The 22,712-nt window shown below is 34.7% G+C and overlaps 1 protein-coding gene across 1 annotated transcript in view; it reads right to left on the bottom strand.

The window, feature by feature from the left end:
• Positions 1–22,712, bottom strand: part of LOC122804031 (chromodomain-helicase-DNA-binding protein 4-like) — a 198,978-nt gene that overhangs the window by 162,923 nt on the left and 13,343 nt on the right. Inside the window, exon 2 of the mRNA XM_044073708.1 lies at positions 19,988–20,118. Coding sequence (XP_043929643.1) covers positions 19,988–20,118 — 131 coding nt within the window. The remainder of the gene's footprint in view (positions 1–19,987; positions 20,119–22,712) is intronic.

Below are 22,712 nucleotides of genomic sequence, written 5' to 3'. Positions count from 1 at the left end.
ATCAGCTTTTCCAGTATGAAGGTCAAATACCAAGGAAGAATCACTGGCTTCCTTGGTGGCCTCAAGTGTAGCATTCTTTTTAAGAATTGCTTTACTGAGGATATGCTTATTAATGGTAGTTCTGATAGCAAGCAGGCTGAAATGGCTGACAGGTGAGCCTTAGCTAGTGAACAAGAAAGGTCCTTCTCAGATAAGGCCAGTTGATAAATTAGTGATTTCTGCTGTCATAAAATATAGAGTTGTTGTTGTTTTGTTCTTCTTTTGGCTTTTCCTGGTTAGGGGTCGCCACAACGGAACTCCGGTCCGCTAATGATTGGCAGTAGATTTTTACGGTGCCGAGGTGCCAGCTCGACTCCCAACCTTCAACGAAAGCACACCCATTTACGCATGTCTTTTGAATGCCACTCGACCACAGGGAGGACATGCAGACTCCACACAGAAGGCGCTCCAGCTAAGAATCAAACAGGATAACCACTTGCTGTGAGGTGACAATGCTACCGCTGCACCACCGCGGCTGTCATAAAATATAGAGTCATAGACGTAAATAAAAGACCAGACTTCTGCTAAATTTCCTTGCAGAAAGGAGAATATGTACGTCATGAGGAAGCTAGGCTGAATTTCTGAACATTCAGGAGTATCCCCAGTCTGGTGAAGCACAGGATACTGTAATTAAATGCGTTGGTCAACTCCTCATGGGGTTTAGTTGAATCAAGCAGTCATCCAGGAAAAGACAGATTGAATGAATGTCTTGCATCCTAAGGTGGGCAAAGATTGGAGCTAAATATTTTGGAAATACTGTAGCCACAGTGGAAAACCAAAATAACAAAGAGGTGAACTGTGAATACTCTGATACTGCTACAAACAGGAGAAATTTACTGTGCTCCCTCAAATGAAGAAATGTAGTTGCACATCTTTCATGTCCAATGTGATCTGGAGGGTAAATAATCAGTATGAATCATCAGGATTCACCTCCTTACCCATGTATTACACCCATTTTATGATGCCTCCTTGTTTCATTGGCCTAATTCCTAACAGACTGGCAGAGGTATAAACTTTCTCTCCAACTATATCCAAGCAGGTATCCATTCTGATCTACTGGCCGTGTCCACATAAATCATAGTGGACTTTTGCATAATTATTAGAAACTCTCTTCCACCTGGTTAAAGTGGTCAGGCTTGCTTGTTGCCATTGGCTGCAAATCTGATTCTATCGAAATGCTCTCAGAAGGGTTCATGAATAACTATATGTCCAGATAAATAACAGTCAGCCTGGGTTCTTCAATCTCCAATAAGTCTAAATAATTCTAGTGCAAGTCAGATAGCTCCTTGGTTCACTTCTAAATTGCTGCTTCATTAAATTTGACGTTTCTCTGAAAAAGTCATCCTTGGGGAAGGCCTAAAGATAAGGACTGCACATCATCAGGACTGTAGCCATGAAGTGAGTGGATTGAGTTGAATGGTCCAAGCCTCTTTTTTTGTCTACATCCAAGATGGGTGAAAATTCAGCAGATATCTCTTAACTTCTCTTTCACAGGGAAAACATCACAAATAGAGGAACATGGATCATTTACCACACTGCCAAATACTCTTTACTGAAATGTTTGTAATAAAAATAGACAGGGTTGAGACATGCACTGGTGGGATAAATGTAGCTGCTGTTAGACTTACCAGGTGCTGCTCAAGAGACTCAACTTCCTTGGTTTTCCTTTAGGCCTGTAGGCCCCAAGCACAATTAGCCAGAATGTCTGTTTTGGACAGTGATCTCTTGAAGCAAAATGAACATTTCTTGACCACTCCCCTGCACAAACTATATGCACAAGCTTGCCCTTTTTGTGGATGCTGCACTAGTTGTCCTGAGTATCTGGACATATACTGGTTGAAGGGTACTTTTTCAAGCTTTAGAGCTAAAGCCACATCTCTCATTTTCAATCTCCTTCATATTCATGTTAAACTTTCATGTAAAGTCAAACACCTTGTAAAGACTATCTACAGGAGGAGTACCCCCCCACACACACACACACACAGAGCGAAAGTCATCTGTTTACTTGGATGAGGATGGTGATAAAGCTGATTTTGCTACAGCAAACAGTAGCTGGAGAAGATGTTTCAGGAGTATGTAATTCAGTTTCCATAAGGCATCACAGTGCTGCCTATCAGGTTAAATAGGACATGAACCCTGGGGCCTTGTGAATGTATGTATTTTATTTACTTATTTAGTTGGTCAGTTATTTGGTTAAATGTTACTACAACTGTACCCATCTGCCCTCTGTCTTTAGTGCCCTTTTGGTCTTCTTGCATAATAAAAATGTGAGGGTGTATCAGAGAAGCTCACAATCACAAAATAAAGTCGACCACTTTATTAAAGATCTTTAATAAAGTGGTCGACTTGCATTTTTTACTGGGTTTTTTTTGGATGTAGTTGTTTCTCTCTGCTGGTTTGCCTTCTTGCATAATCTAGGCTTCTGGACTTTCATCAGAAGACCCAAATAGCTTAGCCACACCTAGACATCTTTACCAAATAATCTGTTATGTAAATAGTAATGCCCTTCACATTCTATTGCACCTGTATATTAAGCTAATAGAACTTCTTAACATTATGATTCCTACAGTAAAACTGAAATGTAATTCTGTGGAATGTAATGACTTCCAGGATCTATCTCTTTTGTTTTTTTATATATATATTAATTTTCATATCTTGTATGTGACAGTTAATATTGGTTATTTTGCCTTATATTCTATTGTATTGTATAGCATCTTGTAAGATTTGTTAATTGTGGAGCTTTTCTCTACTGACTGCCACTGAAATGGAGCCTGTCATGGTCCATTCTGTCTTTCCCAGTAAACAAATGCTAATAAATAACTGCATTTATTTTTATTTTAAAATGAACCTTGTAGCCTCATCGATGTACTTATTTACTTTGATATCTAGATTAGTCCCACTAGGCATAGCCTGTTTTCAAAGGAAACTCATGGTGGTAATCAGGGCCGGTGCTAGCATTTTGGGGGCCCCCAGCAAATGTCAAGTTGGGGGCCCCCTGGGCACTTCCAGTCTAAGTATCACCCTGTTACTGCCACCCCCCATCCATCCTTTTAGCTCTTGCTGCAAACTTTTAGGAGTAGTATACACAGGCTGATCTGTAGCTACAATGCCTATGTACAGCACTATATTGGCTCATCTCACAAAGGGACATTCACAGTTACTGGCATTTACATGTAACAATGATACATTACAACAATGCTATGTACTAGACTGGACTTAGGTGAAATGGCACCCTAGACACTGCCTACTGTTTCAGCCCCTCCAAAAAACACACACACATATCCTGCATGCTCCCCTCTGTTTCTCCCCATCTTGGGTTCCCCACACCATGCACATTATGTTTTTATTCTGTTTCTCACATTTTACCTTTCTATTCAGCTTTTTCAAGAAGCCATAACTTTATATATGCTCTGAAGTGCTTTTTAATTTATTTTTCATTTTACACAACCTTTTCATCCAATAATGGCCTGAGCAGAAATTATGATTAAAGAAATAAATTCAGTGTTGCTGTTCAGCTTTGGTTTTCCCTTGCATCCTTTCAACAGAACTTTACTGACCAAGACAGCACATTAATAACCATTTAGGAAATAACTCAAGCTGGGATCCCCAGCAGCCATAGGGGTTATAGAGGCTCTAGAATGTATTTTAGAGCATTTCCCAACCTTTTAATCCAACAGTGGCCTAAACAAAAATCATGTAAGAAAAATTATTTCAGTCTTATTTTTTTCTTTCAATGAAGACATAAGCTGTGCCCAAGGCTTAATATTCAAAACTGACAAAATAGTAGCTCACAATAAACTAACAAGCCAGTTGTTATGAGGATATACAGATCCTGTCTGAGAATACTGCCTGCCTCTTTAATCCCCCTAAAAAATAGTCACTGCCTGTGCATCTTTCTGGTATTAGACTGGAATGAATGCGGAGACTCAAATGGTCACAGTCATGTACTTCAAGTGATTGCTTACATACATATATGTATAGCATGCCTCCTGACTCCTAACCCCAACCCCCAAAGGGAGCTTATATACATGCTTGATGTCTGATTGTGAGAAAAGTGAAAAAAAATGACTGCAGTAATGGATTCTACTTTATTGCTCATAGACAGTAGCTTTGTTTGTGCTTCTCTGAGATCTGTGAGAAATGTAAACGAAACAATGACCACACAATCTCCATCCCTCTGTACACACGCATCTGAGCAGCGCTAGTTTTAGAATGGGTGCAGTTGACAGCAGAGACCATTATCGGTTTTATCGTAACAGGGTCATATCACAACTCTATTCAGGTTAAAGTCGTAATCAGAAAATTAAAGCATTTTTTTCTCCTCTTTTTTCCTTAACCAGAAACAGCTTTTGTGGGGCCCCTATGTCATCAAGGATGAAGAAGGGAGCCCCTCTCTATCCATTTATACAGTCTGGGAAGGGGGATTACCAGATTCCTAGAAGTTCTAAGTGTCTGAATGTCTTGTGATATATGCTGTGTCTTACTTTTGAAATATAATTACTTGTAAGCTGCAGTTTTTACTGATGTGTTTTACCCATGTGTGTGTCCTGGCATTATTGGATGTGTGCACTGATAAACATCAGTGAACCCTGACAACCCAATCTAACAACTTGGTCTTTCTCTACTTAATTGACTATTAGCAAGCCAGCAATTCTATTGATCTGTTGGGTTATGTCATAATATACAGTTATGCCTGCTGACTTCAACCTTTTTGTATACTGTAGCATTTTCCTATTGTGCTAAACATTTGTGAAATGATTTATTTATATTATTTTCTCACTCTGTTACCCTTTAGCATGTGCCAGTATATTCCTACTGTGTTATACCTTCTGAAATGATGTTTCTACATCCTTTTTGCTCTCTTTGAGTATTATTGTACTATTATTACTTTTGTGCAGCTTTTCTCCCTGGGCCTCCGCTGAAAATGGACATGTATCCAGTCGGACTTTCCCAGTCAACAAATGTAAAATAATAAATAAAAATAAATTTTTTACACACACACACACACACACACACACACACACACACACATACATGCATACATGCATAAGTCAAAGCAATACTAGATTTATACTTACTTCAGCAAATAACAATATATTGTGCAACACTGGTATTGCCATATCAGATCAGTGACCACTATTTAGCAGTTGTCAGAGGTAAGTCACTTTTATTTACCTCATTAAGGAGTAAGTGAATACCTGCCACTGTCCCTGATTTCACAGATATTCCCTGATATTCCCTGATTTTGCCTCATAATTTTGCTCTGTCCTTTGTTAAAATGTTTTATTTGCTAGTATGTAACTCATTCAAAATTACAGACAGTCAATAAATCCAGACATCATAGCTGTATACTTCTTATTGTCCAAAAAAAATGCCTGCTGATGCAAAATATTCTAGTAACTTTTTAAGTGAATTACAGTAATGTTTAAAATGTGTTATTCGAGTAACTTTTTAAGTGAATCACAGTAATGTTTAAAATGTGTTATTCTAGTAACTTTTTAAGTGAATTACAGTAATGTTTAAAATGTGTTATTCTAGTAACTTTTTAAGTGAATTACAGTAATGTTTAAAATGTGTTATTCTAGTAACTTTTTTAAGTGAATTACAGTAATGTTTAAAATGTGTTATTCGAGTAACTTTTTAAGTGAATTACAGTAATGTTTAAAATGTGTTATTCTAGTAACTTTTTAAGTGAATTACAGTAATGTTTAAAATGTGTTATTCTAGTAACTTTTTAAGTGAATTACAGTAATGTTTAAAATGTGTTATTCTAGTAACTTTTTAAGTGAATTACAATAATGTGTAGTTCTATAAGCAGATTCCAATATATATTGTTTATCTTGTTGATTTGGTGGGTCCCCATTAATAGAAGTGAAATAATTCCAGTATGAATCTACACTGTAAAAAGTTTCTTGTCTGATAACTTTATGTATGAAAGTTTACCTTTATCAGAAACTTTATGTTGTAAATTTAATATCAAGTAATCAATCAGTGTTGGAATAGATTCTTTAACAGTTATAGACATTAAATCTATTTTATTAATGAGATGTTGTCTAAAGGTCTGAACCTCTAACCAGCAAGTTTCTCTTAGATCAAATTCTTGTTTTAAAAAATCTAGATTTTTAACTTTATTATCAGATATCAACTGATACCAGTACTTTAGATCATTATCTATAGCTAAATGAGTTCCTTCAGAAGTAGATGACAAAAGCATACCCTGAGTATACATTATAGGAAATACAATAAAATTCCATTCCCTATACTTAGGGTGCATGAATATAAAGTTACGATAACTAATAATAATATTTAATGGGTAACAAACCATATGTTTAGGTGTAATAGGTGAAGTACAAAATTCCTTTAGTAACCATAACATGGAGTTATTTACAATCATATTTTTATGTGTTAAGATTTTCATGAAGTGTATACTAATTAGCTCCCAATAATCTTTCCATTTTGTGACATATGACTGATCTATTAATAAAGTAATACCTTTTACAACAAAAGAGATAGTATATAAATTAAAGTCTGGAAAAGAAATACCCCCTTGAGACCAGCTATTAGTATGTTTCTTTAATGCAATCCTAGGTCTATTAGGTGCCCATAAGAAATTTAACATTAGTGTGTTCAGTTTCTTGATAATTATTTTTGTAGGTGGAAGTATTATTGATTGTATTAAGTATAAAATCTTGGGGAATATTATCATTTTAATAATTGTAAGTCTCTCCTCCATAGTAAAAAACATATTATTCCAGGTATTAAAAAGATTTTGTATATTAAGAAAACAGGTATTATAATTATTATATATAATAGATTTAATATCTTTAGATAGTATTATACCTAAATAAGTTATCTGACCTGAATTGGGTACATATTTAGTAAAATCACTAATGAGAATATTTTTTCGTGTATATATAGGTAGTATTTTAGTTTTTCTTCATTGAATATTAAACCAGAAATACTTTTAAAATTCATCATGTTATCAAATAGAGACTGTATAGAAGAATTAGATCCTGCTGATGTAATTAGAACATCATCTGCAAAAGTTGAATTTTGGATGTTGTATTTTCATCTATTTCAAAACCCTCTATGTCAGTACTGTTTCTGATCAAATTAGCCCAAGGCTCCATTACTAAAGTGAATAATAGTGGAGAAAGTGGACATCCTTGTTTTGTACCTTTAAGAATGGGTATTTTTTGTGAAACATATGTTCCTACCTTAATATAAGCCAACGTTCCTTTGTATAAATGTTCAATTAGATTTACAAATGCATCCGAGAAGTTTGTGCACTTCATTAAGGTAAACAGATAGTCCCAACTTACTGAATCAAATGCTGAACTTATATCAAGACTAATAAGTGTTAAATCTTTCTTTTTCCTATTTGCAAAATCTATTAATGTTAAAGTTCTTATATTATCAAAAGTATTTCTATTTACAATGAAGCCTGTCTGATCTATATCTATAATGCCGGGAATGATTGTCTTCAATCTATCAGCAAAGATATTCATAAACATTTTATAATCAACATTAAGTAATGAGATGGGCCGATATGAAGAACATCTAGTTGGATCTTTATTAGGTTTTAAAATTGGCGAAATAAATGTATATTGCTAAGATGGGGGGTTATTAACTCAGTTTGGGCCAAAATAAAAACCTTATGTATTAATGAATATGTATATTTAGAAAGGATTTTATACATCTCTGGTATAATACCATCATTACCCGGTGCTTTGTTTGATTTAAGCTTATTTATTTGTGTAATAACTTCTGTATATGAAATACTCTTGTCCAATAGTTTAATCTGTTGTTTATTAAGCTTTTTATTCATATTTGTGGTTATAAACTCCTTTATTTTATCTTTAGGTTCCATGTTAATATTATTATGGTTAATTTTGTGAAAGTGATTTCTAAATTCATCTAGTATTTCTGGTATACTAGAAACATTCTTCTTTTTCCTTAGAGAAAAGATTTCTTTGATATGGTTTTGTTTATTCAACCTTTTTGTTTAATTTTTAAGTCTTGTATTTCTCTAAAGTTATTTTAACTTTATGAGTTAAAATTTCTTTGTATTTCTCATTTAGTTTGTTTATTTCTTCAATAACTTTCTTGTCCATAATATTTTCTTTATTATTATGTTTATAAGAGTCTAATTTACTTTGAATATCTAACAATTCCTTATCCCAAGATTTCCTTTTATTATTATACCATCTGATACTTTGTCCATATAGATATGATTTTAAGGCATCCCAAACATAAACAATGGAGACTTCAGGAGTGTTATTTATGTCTAAAAAATGTTTTACTTCTGAAAGTATATATTCTTTATAGTCTTTTAGTTGAGTTAAGTATGCTGGTATCCTTTTGATCTGAACATTATGAGTATTTTTTATCATGAATTCAAAAACAATTGAATTATGATCAGATATAGGACATGAAATGATTTTGGAATTAATTAAATCTGTTACCATCTGGTTAGAAATAAAGACCCTATCTATTTTTGAATAAGTTTTGTATCTATTAGAAAAAAGGTGTATGGTAATGATTTTGAATCTATCTGATTATTAATATCATTCAAATGATAAGAATTAGCAAAATCCTTTAAATGTTTTGCATTAGATGTAATTCTTCTCTTTCCTATAGTGGTAGTATCACTTTCATGTAGTATACAATTAAAGTCACCAGCTAAAATAATATCTCCTATAGAGAATGATATGATCTTATCAATATGATGTTTCACTGTATTAATACCAATTCCAGATATCCAATATACATTAATTAAAGTGTAAGTATTCCCATTAATTTGTATTGTAACCATACAAAACATTCCTTTGTCATCCTGATAAGACTTAATGGTTTTAGGAATGGGCATACTTTTATTCCATAAAATAGCCACTCCTCTTTTTTTCTGAGTGTGCTCTGAACTAACCAATACTGTGTATTTGTTTGTGGCTAGTTTATCAATATCTTTTTGCAAGAGATGGGTTTCTTGTAGGAAGACTAAGTTGGCCTTATGTAAATTAATGTATCTTATTAGGCTTGCCCTTTTACATGGATTATTCAATCCATTAATGTTTAAAGAAATTCCTTTTAAAGATGTCATTTGGCATTTTTAAAACTTAAGAATCTTATGATCAAAATAACAAATAACAAGATAAGTAATGTTACATCTCCTCCTTTAGGTGTACCTTTAAATATAGCTGTATTTATTGAATCTCTTATGGGATTTCGTATAGGATTAAATTTTGTTTGTAGTGACAATGAATGTACAAAATATATTGTGGATGTCAAAACTATATACAAATAACAATGAACAAGTGAAAATAATGTAAGGATTAAACCTTGCATCCAGCCTGGAGTTATAAACTCCAACTTAGAGTAGTATTTACCACTCAAGTTAACCCCCTACCCTAAGCAGCAGTACGTCAGCTACCACCTTATCAATTTAATACTAGTTATATTTAACTGAAGTTTTACAGTTTTCAGTTCAATTATCTAGCAAGACAAGACTACACATTTGGTAAAACAGCATCATATAAACTAAAATAAACCTTTTTTTTTTTTTTTTTTTTTAAAAACTGTTCATACTACTATATACATCCATGTAATATAAAACACTTGTATTCAAATAGCATTCAAATAATCTTGATGTTAGAAATCAAGAGGAGAGAAAAATAAGTTCTAACATTCATTTAAATCAAAAACTTTGGCTAATATGATTCAGACATTACATATATTAGGATGCATCTATTTTCTGTCATGTAAATACAGATAACAGCTTCCAAAAAAAACCTTGAATTGCTTGTATATGAGCATTTACTCAAACTCATTATTGCCAATAGAATAAAATATTGTATTCATAGAAATTGTTATAAATCATACTTCATAGTTAAGCAGATTCTCAGAAACATTTATATACATATCTACATATACACACATACACACACACACACACACACACACACACATATATATATATATATATATATATATATATACATACACACACATACACACACACACATACACACGCACATACACACACACACAAACACACACACACACACACACACATACACAAACACACACACACACATACACACACACACATACACACACACACACACACACACACATACATATATATATATATCTGATCTCACTGAGTTGTATCTTTACTGAGCACCATCTTACATTGCTGTCCCTTCAATAAATCTGTCTGCTTTATACAAAATAATGCACAGCAAACACATTTTAGTAACCAGATTTTACAAACATGCTATACTACTGCTTTAAAATATATCACATGACAATTTCTTCCAGTATAGAGTTATAAAATTATTTATGCTTGTCAATCAGATGAATTAAATGAGTTATAGTAATGTATATGTTTGGGACATAGGTTTTTAACACATATTATTAATTTGCTATTCCTGTATCTGTGATGTGTCAGTGTGATATCTAGGTCAAAGGTGAGACCAGCTGCTTTCAGCTTCTCTGTGAGAATTCTGAGAGTTGAAGCTTTTGAAGTAGCTCATGGACACTGTGCATGAGACAGCCCACATCCCAGATTGTCTCTCTTAACATTTTGGCGGAAACTTATTAAAACTAGTGACAAACATTCATTTAGCAGTGTAAATGCATCTAAACATGACAAAACCTTCACAATGCATTCTACAGGTTATTACAGACTCTATGTAAGTGAAATCAAGCCCAAAATTATTAATAAGTAACAAAACTCAACATTTTTGTCCCAACTCAACTCCTATGCTAATCTTATTATTTACTGTGTCTATATGATCAAAAGTATTTCTATATATTAATAAAGAAAAGAAAAGAGAGTAGAAAGTAAAAGGGTGTAAGGCAGAAATAAAAAAAAAATGTAAGAGAAAGCTATAAGAAGTATATACAATAGAATATTACTTACTGTTTATATTAATAGAGTTAAAAATAAAACATATTTACTATTATTTAGTTCTAATTATTATTAGTTAAAGCATGACAGATTATTTACAAACAAGCATAAGCAGTGTAATCAAGAAAGTATAATTAGGTAGTGTCATTCCTGTATCTGTGATGTGTCAGTGTGATATCTAGGTCAAAGGTGAGACTAGCTGCTTTCAGCTTTCTCTGTGAGAATTCTGAGAGTTGAAGCTTTTGAAGTAGCTCATGGACACTGTGCATGAGACAGCCCACATCCCAGATTGTCTCTCTTAACATTTTGGTGGGAAACTTATTAAAAACTAGTGACAAACATTCATTTAGCAGTGTAAATGCATCTAAACATGACAAAACCTTCACAATGCATTCTACAGGTTATTACAGACTCTATGTAAGTGAAATCAAGCCCAAAATTATTAATAAGTAACAAAACTCAACATTTTTGTCCCAACTCAACTCCTATGCAAATCTTATTATTTACTGTGTCTATATGATCAAAAGCATTTCTGTATATTAATAAAGAAAAGAAAAGAGAGTAGAAAGTAAAAGGGTGTAAGGCAGAAATAAAAAAATGTAAGAGAAAGCTATAAGAAGTATATACAATAGAATATTACTTACTGTTTATATTAATAGAGTTAAAAATAAAACATATTATTTACTATTATTTAGTTCTAATTATTATTAGTTAAAGCATGACAGATTATTTACAAACAAGCATAAGCAGTGTAATCAAGAAAGTATAATTAGGAATAGCATTTGAAGAACATATAAACTTTTTACAAGGAATAAATATGTTATTATTCTATTAATCATAATTTCATTACTCTTCTCTCTGCCCACCACCACCCTTTACCCACTACATAATCTAAATAGAATGTCATTGTTTAAACAAAGAAAAGAAGAAAAAGATAAAGGAAAAAAAATGTATCAAATTACTGACCTTATTTTTCCTCTTCAGAAAGAGAAACAAGTTAAATCACAGCTTGCCATTAAATCTCCAGATATTTTGACTAGTTATGAAACAAAACATTTCTTTGCACACAGAGAATAACTTTGATTAAATCTTTTTCAAAATATTTGCTGCTTCTTGGAAATGCAGGAACTATATTTAAAAAGATTAATAATAAAATAAAATGATGAGAGAGAAAAAAAAAACATAGTACAAATCATTTGTTTTTTAGTCTCTTCTTCTTCTCTGAAGTCTTCCACGAAGTTTCAGTTGCCAGTCTCTTTAACGAAGGACTAGCCCATTCCATTTCTTCTATTTTTTCCAAAATCTTATTTTTTTGATAAACAGTAAAGCAGAGTCTAAGTCATCGAAAATTTTAGGACCATCAGGAAGGAAGATTTTAAGCTTGGCAGGAAACAGAAGGAATGTTTTAAACTGTGCTTTTTTAATCTCCCTTATTAGTGGCAGAAAAACTTTTCTTTTAGCTAATACCATGGAAGAATAGTCATTGTCAAAATGCACAGTTGTTTCATTAATCTTAACAGGAGCTTTAGCCCAAGCAGATTTAAGAACCATCTCTTTATCAAAAGATGATAGAAATCTAACTATAACTGATCTAGGATAGTTTTTGTTAGAGTTAGTATTAGCTGTAGATCTATGTGCTCTTTCGATACCAAAAGAGAATGCTTCTGGTAAATCTAAAGTTTTAGGGAGCCATGTTGTTAAAAAAGAAGTAATATTGTTACCTTCAATATTTTCTGGCAGTGCAAAAATCCTAATGTTATTGCGCCTCGATCTATTTTCCAGGTCATCCAGCTTTGTTTGTAAATGTGTATTTTGTTTCAGCAGAAACTCAGTGTTGATTTCCTCTTCTTGTATTCTATTTTCCATGTCATTCACAGCTTCTTCTATGCCTGTCATCTGGATCTTCTGTTGTTGCAGGTCCATATGTAACAAGTCTATTTGTTTTGTAGTTTTTTCTATGAAAGTGTCTATTTTAGTATCCATTTTATCCATCTTAGCAGTAAGTTGCTGGACTATAATTATCAGAGACTGAAGTTCTTTCTTGATGCTGGAGTCTTGAGAATTTGTCTTACTGGAACTCATTTCAGACTGATAAACTGACAGGAAAATTTCCAAAGTAATTTCTGACAGGAATATTATTAAGATTTCCTTTCTTTTTTAGATATAGTTCAAGAACTATATAAAACAAGCATATTTAGAAAGAAAATTACTTCAAAAATTAATTTTTTAAGTAATTAATTCCTGTCAATGTAATGAAATTGGTGGAGCTGAAGAAATCTGCTTCTATCCTGTGTTCATCCTTGGCCACGCCCCCCTAGTAACTTTTTAAGTGAATTACAGTAATGTTTAAAATGTATTATTCTAGTAACTTTTTAGGTGAATTACAGTAATGTTTAAAATATGTTCCTCATTTTGAGCCTTCATTCTTCTATTAGTTTGGCACTGAAAATAATTCTTTAACAAAGATGTTGAGAGTTATAGTAGCGGATGTTTTGCCAGTATTTATTAAACTCCATGAAAGAGAAACCATCCCTGAAGATCAGAAGCATTAGCTCTTCTTAAAATCCATGGTGTGCACTACGATCAGTCGCTCTGAGCTGCTGATCTCTCTAGTGCTTACCTTGCTCATGTTCGTTATCAGCTTTCTCCTAAGCATCATATCACAGCCCTGTTCAGGTAAAGATAATCACAAATACATTTTTTCCTCATTTTTCCACAGCCAACAACAGCTTTTGTGGGGCCCCTACACAGTCAAGGATGATTAAGTGGCCTCTGAAGCCACTGGTATTGCAGGTACCTAAAGCTGGCTATGATGTTAGTTTTAATGGCAGATGTCCACCAGCAGGGTTTAACTAAGCCAGGGGCATTATGTCAGTGGTAAAATATTTAATGGAATTGTGAAGCCTGTCACTTGACAAAACGCTGTATCTATAACTAAATACCTTTGAATTTTGAAGGAGCTATAAATAAGAGTTATTATTACCTTCTACTATGAACTCTGATAGTTTCTAATATTTTTCAGCCTTATTTCTATTTAAATACCACTGTCATATCTGCTTGTTGATGCATGTTTTACTGGTGCTTTTCTCCCCAGGCCTCCACTGAAAATGGATATGTTGTCCAGTCAGACTTTCCCGGTCAACAAATGTAAAATAAAATAAATAAAATAAATTACCTATCTGGTTTGTTAAGCATATGAGTACTGTACTAGTTTATGTTGGTTTAACAGGCATGTTACAAAATATCAAGATAAGATAACTTGCTATGGTTGGGGGCTTCCCCAGGATCAGGGGGCCCCCAGCGACCCCAGGGTTTGCTGGTGCCTAAAACCGGCTATGGTGGTAATCAAACTAGTTAGAGAAAGTTTAGCAGGATACGGGGGGGGGATTCCTATACCCTATTTAAAATAGCAATGAGATATGTGACTTTCACCTAAGCTACCACCAATTTAGGTGAATGAGACATCAGTTTAACATCTTGAAAATAAGACAACACCCCCTTTATGCTGCATTTAGGCATCAGTATTGGAAAATTAATCCAAGCATCAGGTGTGGAGATAGAACTAACAACATTTTAATTTTTCTTGCATTAAAAGGCAAATGTACCACCTACTACGGCACCTTTACTGTGGGTACAACCTTGAAAAAAAGTTGCTGAGGTTTGGTTCATCTGGACCAGCTGAACAAAATCTGCTTCATCAAATGTTAATGGCAGACGCTTACACTATACTGAATCCTGTACAGTACTTAAAAAAAAAAACAATAATTCAATGGTAGCAGCTGGGTTTCAATAGGATGTAAGGTTTGCTTAAAGCACTGATCCGGATCCTTCGTAAGACTGTCCTACTGGAAAATACATTTCCAGGAATAGGCAAACTGGAGGTCAATAGCTCAGAACAAATAAGATGGAAGCCAAGCCAGGGTGTGGATGCAAAACCAAAAGGCAGAGCCAAGAAAGTTTAAGTAAATTCTTCAAAATGGCAGCTGCTGGAGTAGTAGGACCACTGCTGTAAGTCTGATTATTTATCTGTAGGAAATGTATGCAGTTGGTCTTCTATTCTTCTAGCCTGTATTATGTTCTGCTTGAGTTCCTCTTGCTGATTTGTCACCTATTTTCTTAATAAAAATGCACTCCAGAGCAGATTTCATAGAAGCAAATATCAGATCTGAGCATGAGGTCAGAGACACTTCTTCTGGGTACCCACACTAACAGAGTCCAGCAACTTAAAAGCCTCCACTGCATCAAAAGGAGTTATCTCAAACTTTCACATAAGATTTATTAATATTTCTTCTAACAAGGCAATGTTAATCTTAGGTTTCAAAATCTAGGAATCCACACCAAACAAATAATTGACATACTTTCATTTGTCAACTTCAGAAAATAGCTCAAATTGTATCTCTTTAAACAAGCAAAATGCAAATGATTTAGTAAAGGCAATTTCACCTCCGCATGACACTCTACCTACCACAAGTAATTCTGACACAGGATTGCAATTAGCTAGATTTTAATTTGTACTATGAATATTATCTCTGTTCTACTAGTTGGCCTCTAGTGATGATTAACCTTTTATCTAATCAACTGTAACACTGTGACAATACACACACCTAAAAAATGTTAAACCTCTTTATTTTCTGTATAGGCTACTATAGTTTGCCTTGGAATGTATTCTTTTTACCACATCTTGCCTTAAGATATATTTTTGGCATCTTAAATTTATTTATTAATATACACCCATGATGAACGTAAAAATGGTCCATCTGGATCAGTGTTCTACCCCAGTTATAAATAAATAAATCAAAGAATCAGTCAACCAATCTAGCATAATGAAGGTTCAGTGCAGTCTCCATTAGCACCAAAAATTAGGTTCAGTCTTTTGCTTCAAGTATATTAGTTTATCCATATCTGTGCAATGGCTAAATTCCTCTGCAAGTATTTCTACTACTGTAACCAGACCTCCCAACCGTTCCGAATTACTCATTTTTTACCGAGTATTGGGGTCCAAATGAAGGGGTGCCATGATTCTCGAGTGGCACCCCTTCATTTCCAATTTATTTTACCTTTTCTTTACCTTTTTTAAACCTTTTTTAAACTTTTGCGCTGTCGGAGCTGACGTCATCACGTGTGCGATGACATCAGCACCGTCAGGCTACCAGCCAGTCGGAATTGAGCTCAAGGAGCTCACATCATCATTTCTGGCTGGCTGGATTTGAATTACAAGCTGGTGGGAAGAAACGTTTTCTGTGCAGGTAGAAACTTTTGTGCCACAGCATTTGAAAGCCACCGCCGGGAACCCAGGAAAGTATATGCAAGCAGCCGAGAAACATCAGGGCAGGACGACCGAGAACAGGGGCAGAGAATACAACTGCAGACCAGCCAGGAAACATCAGGGCAGACAAACTGATGACCGAGAACAGGAGCAGGGCAGGACAGGAGCAGAGAATTTCAATCAGGGCACTGGGCAGGATGACCGAGAACAGGGGCAGAGAATACAACTGCAGACCAGCCGGGAAACATCAGGGCAGTCAAACCGATGACTGAGAACAGGAGCAGGGCAGGACAGGAGCAGAGAATTTCAATCAGGGCAGGACGACCGAGAACAGGAGCAGACAGACCAGCCGACTACTCAGGGTAAGATTGTGTGTGTGTGAAGTTAATGAAACTGGAGTACATATTCATTTTAGTGTTATTACCTACATGTGGCTATGTGTAGCACATGCTGTTAGTGAGTGTAGCTAATACTCTGAGTGACGGACAGCAAGAGGAGTGTATGTAGGGAGTGTGTTGGACGGGTTTGTTAGTGCATATCTTTCGGAGCGCTGTTGATTCATTTTCCATCAGTTAATTATTCTGCCTTAGTGGTTTAAGCACAACTTGTATCAGAATGAATACAGAGATTTATATTCTGAGCAGTGTAGTTCTTTCAGAGTTTTTTCATTTATTTAACTTTGGAAACTAAAATAATGTAAGAATGGTTTGTTTGCTGTAGGAAAACTGTTGTGCTCTCACCCACATGTATGCACACTTCACTTTAATAGTATACCACCCTTTTTTTTTTAAATGAGCATGTGACATTCTGTTTTTTTCTCTCTCTCTCTCTCTCTGTCTCTCACACACACACACACACACACACACACACACACACACACACACAGAAGCTCACACTACACTTTGTGGTGCATTATTTAGTCATTTGCTTGGGATGTTTCATTTGCATGCTAGTATATTAACTTATTTAATTTCTTGCTGATCAGAGTTCTTATTAATCTGTTGCTGCTGCTTAAATATGTCATTGTGCCAGCAGTTAAGGTGTAGATACTTTAATAAATGCTTGTCCAATACTTGACTGCACTTCACTTGTTATATTACCAGAGGAAAAAACATTTAGCCATTTTTATTTGGACAGAGTTGCTAAGGAAGACATAGCTTTCAACTTTCAGTTTGCAAAATGAACTCTTATGTCGCACAATGTGGAACACTTTTAACTAGGAAGCTCACAGCATGATTGTTAACTATTTCCTTGTATTTTTGGTGAGGTAGTATGAGATATTGTTCAGTATTTACCACAGATATTTGTTAAAACAATTCTTAAAGATTGTCTGCCAAATCCTGTCAATATGGAAGAGTGGGAAACATGATTTTTTTTTGCCAAAAAATGAGGAATGCTCCTCATAGAGGCTGAAAGTGTGTGTGTGTGAAAATGCCCCCTTTATAATACACCTGGTGGCTAGATGTACTCAGGCTCAAATCCTGTACCCTGGGTATAGGATAAAAAGAGCCTAATGTCCCTAGCCACCACTTGTGAATTTTTTGTTCTGTTCCCCATACACTCTGTGATTTCAGGATGTTTGTGACAATTTACTGAAGGTTGAATTTGATTAATGACAGGCATTTGAATTTCAGACTTCACATTCTTCAGAAAATAAATGGTAGCAAAAAACTTTTATTCTAGCAATTTTCTAAGTGTTTAAGATCAGTATTTGAAAATTGTACCTAATGTGGGGCACATTTCAGTCTTCCTAGCTTTTGGGAAACAAGCTGCTGATTTGGCATAGTGGTATGTTCTGACTGTAGTGCACAGTCATGTGTTCAAGACTTGGCAGTGAAATGCATGGTGGTAACACAGCATTTTATTCTAGCAACTTTAACTAAATTATACGCAATGTTTAAAATGTGTCCCTGGTTTTTGGCCTTTTTGCCCCCCCCCCAAAAAAAAAACATACATTGAAAATGAGTGCAAGAAGCTGTGCAAGATGCCTATGCCTTATACTACTATCATTCTATTTTTATATGTATATTTGTGTGTGTGTGTGTGTGTGTGTGTGTGTGTGTGTGTGTGTGTGTGTGTGTGTGTGTGTGTGTGTGTGTGTAAGTAGACTTTTATGATGGAAATGTTCTGAATTGGGCAGTTTTGTCATTACTGTTTCATGCATTTCGTTTCATTGCCTGCTGAAAAAATCTTCAAATAAATTTAAAATATGCTCTGTCAAACAAGTATGCTGTATTATACAAGAAATATAATTTACTAAAGTCAGGAAGGTGTGTCAAAGAACACATGTATGTTTCTTGTTTTGTGTGCAAGCAAGGGGCCAGTGATTTGAAAACAACCCAAAGGTAATCTCAATCCACCACTGGCATGATGCATTTTATATGGCTGTGATGTAGGTTTCAATGCTATTTTAATGAATGTGAGTTTCAAGGGCAGAGAAGTTTTAATGCCAAGTCTATTTTCATTGTGAGACAGTATTACTTTGTTTAACAGATGTCTATTGGTGTTTGTGCATTGTGCTGTAAAGTGTAAAAATAAAATACAAATCATTGTAGAAGTAAAGCAGTATGCACACACTAGTGTTTATTGTAAATGGGGCAAAATAGCCAGGTAATGGGACATAGGAATGGCTGCAGGGAGAACTCTGGTGCCATATTTTGGTTGTCTGTTCTTCATTTTGCAGGAAAGTTGGTATCCCACAATTCCACTGGAGTGGGCGGGGTTGCATAATTGTGAATGCAACTTTTATGTTAAACAGCGTACAGATTTGTACCTATTTTTCATGGGCCTTGTTCAGATTTTTGATGATCCAAGGTTGAGAGGTATGGCTGTAACCACAGCACAGCACAGTCTGAAAGTGAATGGGGGATTGTGAGGGATTGTCTTTCTCTTCTCAAAATCAATAGCTTCTCAAAGTCTACAACATTGTTTTCCAGCTTTCATAGAACCTTTGCAAGAAAAACTGCAGGCATGTCATACTTAGAAACTACTCTATGCTACCAACTATAAACATGCAGCAGCAAACACATATACAATAATAAAAAAAAAAAAACACTTTTGATGAGTACGTTTAATTTAAGACCTTTGCGGCAAATTACTGCAAATACTGAAAACTATCCCAAACCAGTAAACAGCCTTCAGCAAAATATTCTTTCCTATGCTTCAAATCAGATTTTGAAAGCCATTATTTGTGAAAACAGAGACAGAGAGAGGGAGAGAGAAGGTTCAAATAAATAAAGTAAACAAATTGCAGTAGACAGAAAGTGCACAGGAGTGAAGTGCAGAGCAGACAAACCAGGGACACCACGCAGCTTTGGGGGTGTAAATTTACTGGACTCCCTAATAAGCAGGGGTATAAGTCTAAATTATGGTGTACACCTGCTACTGGTGTCCACACCTCTCAACCTGTTAGCATGGGACAGTATGGGCCAAGCACTAACAAACGCAGGTACACAACTACAGAGAACTGTTTTACATAATGTGCTCATACATTACTAACAAGGTGTTCTGTAAATGGATTGGCCAATATACTGCATTCCAATTAATGTAATTTACCTGCTAATCAAGGACCAGACATATGGGGCATTAGTCATTGCATTCCAAAAAATCGTGACCGTTGAGAGGTATGCTGGTGTCTCAAAATAAGCTACAGTCTTTAAAACTACAGCTGAAACCTATACAGGCTCAGCCCATTCTGATAATAACTAGCCCCCCCATCCCTGTTCCACAAATTTCAGCTGGTAACTAAAAATACAAACCAAAATACTTACCTCTATTTTTGGCCTTTTGGGTGCTACTTGTTCAGGGTCTATCTTTTTAACTTCATCAGAATCTCTTCTTTTCATTCTTCTCTGTTTTTTTCCCTTTTTTTCAGATTTCTTTTTTACATGATCTTTATTACCTGAAATAAACATGAAAGTTATATCCACAATCTTTGTGCTCCTCCCATAAAAGTATTCATTTACCCATTGCATTCAAAGAAAAAGGGTTACTATAAATATATAGTAATCATATATGTGGGCAGTGCTAGGATATATGGAAATACTAAAATATAAGTGCCAAAAGAAATTACACCTGTTAAAATAGAGTATTTCAAAATTATTCTTAAATAAGCTAGACCACAGAACATGTTTGTATTATGTGAGGCATGAGTACGGCAGCTGTATGTTGCAAGCTTGGATAAGAGACACAGTTATTCTTTGTTATAGACAAAAACTATTATGATTATTGCTTGCCTAATGGAAGCAGTTAAAACATGAATAATATGACATTGTAGTTTGCCCTTGCTTATAAAAAGTTCTGTAATAAATGCAGTGTTGTTTCTTTAAGGAAAATTACTACACAGATAATTTCAATGGAAAACAGTAGAGTGTATTTGAATATGCTGAAATGTAGTAGCCCTAGCAGTTTCTGAATGATGACTGTATTATTCTTCTGTCGGTTTAAAAATATGAATTATGATTGGAAAGAATATTCTATAAGTTGCAATGGGAACTGGCCAGTGTTTTGTTTTGTGTACTTCAGGTCTGTAGCTTGTAGTCTGCCATAATAGTAATTATTTAGATTTGTATTAGGTGCAATCTCAGCTTGCTGCCATTCTATTTTTTAACAATAAATATCTTCTCTTAAAATGTTTTTATATTTTGGTGAATTTACTAATCATGGATCATAATAAGGAGCTTTTTACTAATAGTGAATAAAAAAACAGTTGTTTCAACAAACAACCTTGCATGTTACTTCATCTGCCTGTAAAATTTATGATGCGGATGGCAGATGAAAAAGTGAAAGAAGTGGCAATACAAAAGAAGAAGGGATCCCACTTCATTAACTAGCTAATAGTTCCTGAACTTTCCTTGAGGAATGGAGATGTGTGTGTGTGTGGGGGGGGGGGCTGGGAACAGTGGACGTTGGCTCACAAAAGTATATGTCATGTCAAACAAAACTGCAGTTAGGTACCAATTTTAGTATTTCATTTGTCAGATGCATGGACAGGGATTTCAGATTATCTTTTCTCTGCAATGACTGAGACAGTTCTTACATAGAGCTTCCTAGAAATAAACAGCTAATAAATTAATGCTTTTTAGACAAAGAGATATTCAATGGCATGCTGTATAGTCTAGTACTACAAACAGTGAAATAATATTTGCTAATGCGCATAGCAGGAACAAAAAAGAAAAACTGTACAAATAGAGTGATTCTCCGAAACTGCCATGTTTAAATGCAGTATACCTTTTTGCCACTCTGTTATGGCATGACATTTTCAAAGTTTAACTTCTTTTGCAGTATGGTTAATGGGTTAAAAGTCTAAAAGCAGTAAATTGTTTGAGTTTGTCACATGGCATTGGTTATTCTGAGTCACCCAAGAAAAACAAATGAAAACATATCATAATTTACTGATTGTTTATTCCAAGTTAAATCAAAAACTGAACTGTACACAATGTTTTGTTAATTGCCCCAAGATATGTGCTGGGCAGTTTAAAAGGAAAACATTCACTTCATCTTTGCTCTGCAGTTTTCAGTGATTGTAAATGCAAGAGAACTCTTCTGATAAGTACATAATGCATTCCACTTATTTCCTGCTTTTTCCCATAAATCTTAAGTTCTGGGCAGAAACATTTGTACTATCTGTTCTATACAGAGACAGACTTTTGCAAAATGTCTATGCAGACACACTGTGTTCTATGCTGTGAGAACCAAACCTCTGACTTTCAGGTTGCCTGCTTCAGCAGGAGAGAAAAAAGTTTTAAAGAATTATTATTTATTTATTTACATTTATTTACTGGGTAAATGTCCGACTGGGCAACATAGCCCGTTTTCAGCGGAGACCTAGGGATAAAAGCTCCAGTACATATACATAGTTATATAACAGACAGAAAGCAGTAAAAAGTGGCCACATAACAACTATAGGATAAAAAACAGAGTAAAAATAGTTACAAAAGCGTTTTGATTATTATTTACATACCTTACACACTTACACTTTTTTACTTAGAGGGATTAAATAAAAGGAGGCATCCTTGTAAGGGTGTATGAGGGGATGTTGAGAGCAGGAATGGAGGATAGGTGTAGACATATCAGGTTAGTCTGGAGGAGAACAGGAGCATGTCCAGTGAGTCATGAAATATTGTTTGAGGGCCTGCTTGAAATTAAGTATATTATTGATGGTTAGTATATGTTGAGGAAGAGAGTTACAGTATTTAGAGATTTTGCTTTGCAACTGTATAAGGAGTCATCATACGAATTATAAGATTTGTTAACTTTCAGTAGTATCGTGTTGGCTGACCTTAGAGATTTAAGGTTTGTATATGGTTGGACCAGGTCCTTAAGAGCTGGGCAGTTATCTGGGTTATACATAACTGAGTGGGCGATTAATAGTTGATTTACTATAAGTAAGTTTGGAAGTTCTATCCAATTAAGTTGATGAAGGGCATTACAGTGATGTGTTTTCTGAGGGTGGTTAGATGCAGAGTCAAGGTTATTAATTTCTATTTTGTGAAG

This window comes from Protopterus annectens, chromosome 6.part0 (genome assembly GCF_019279795.1).
Source record: "Protopterus annectens isolate FY-2018-M chromosome 6.part0, PAN1.0, whole genome shotgun sequence".
NCBI lineage: Eukaryota > Metazoa > Chordata > Ceratodontiformes > Protopteridae > Protopterus > Protopterus annectens.
This window is presented reverse-complemented; position numbering and strand designations above follow the sequence as displayed.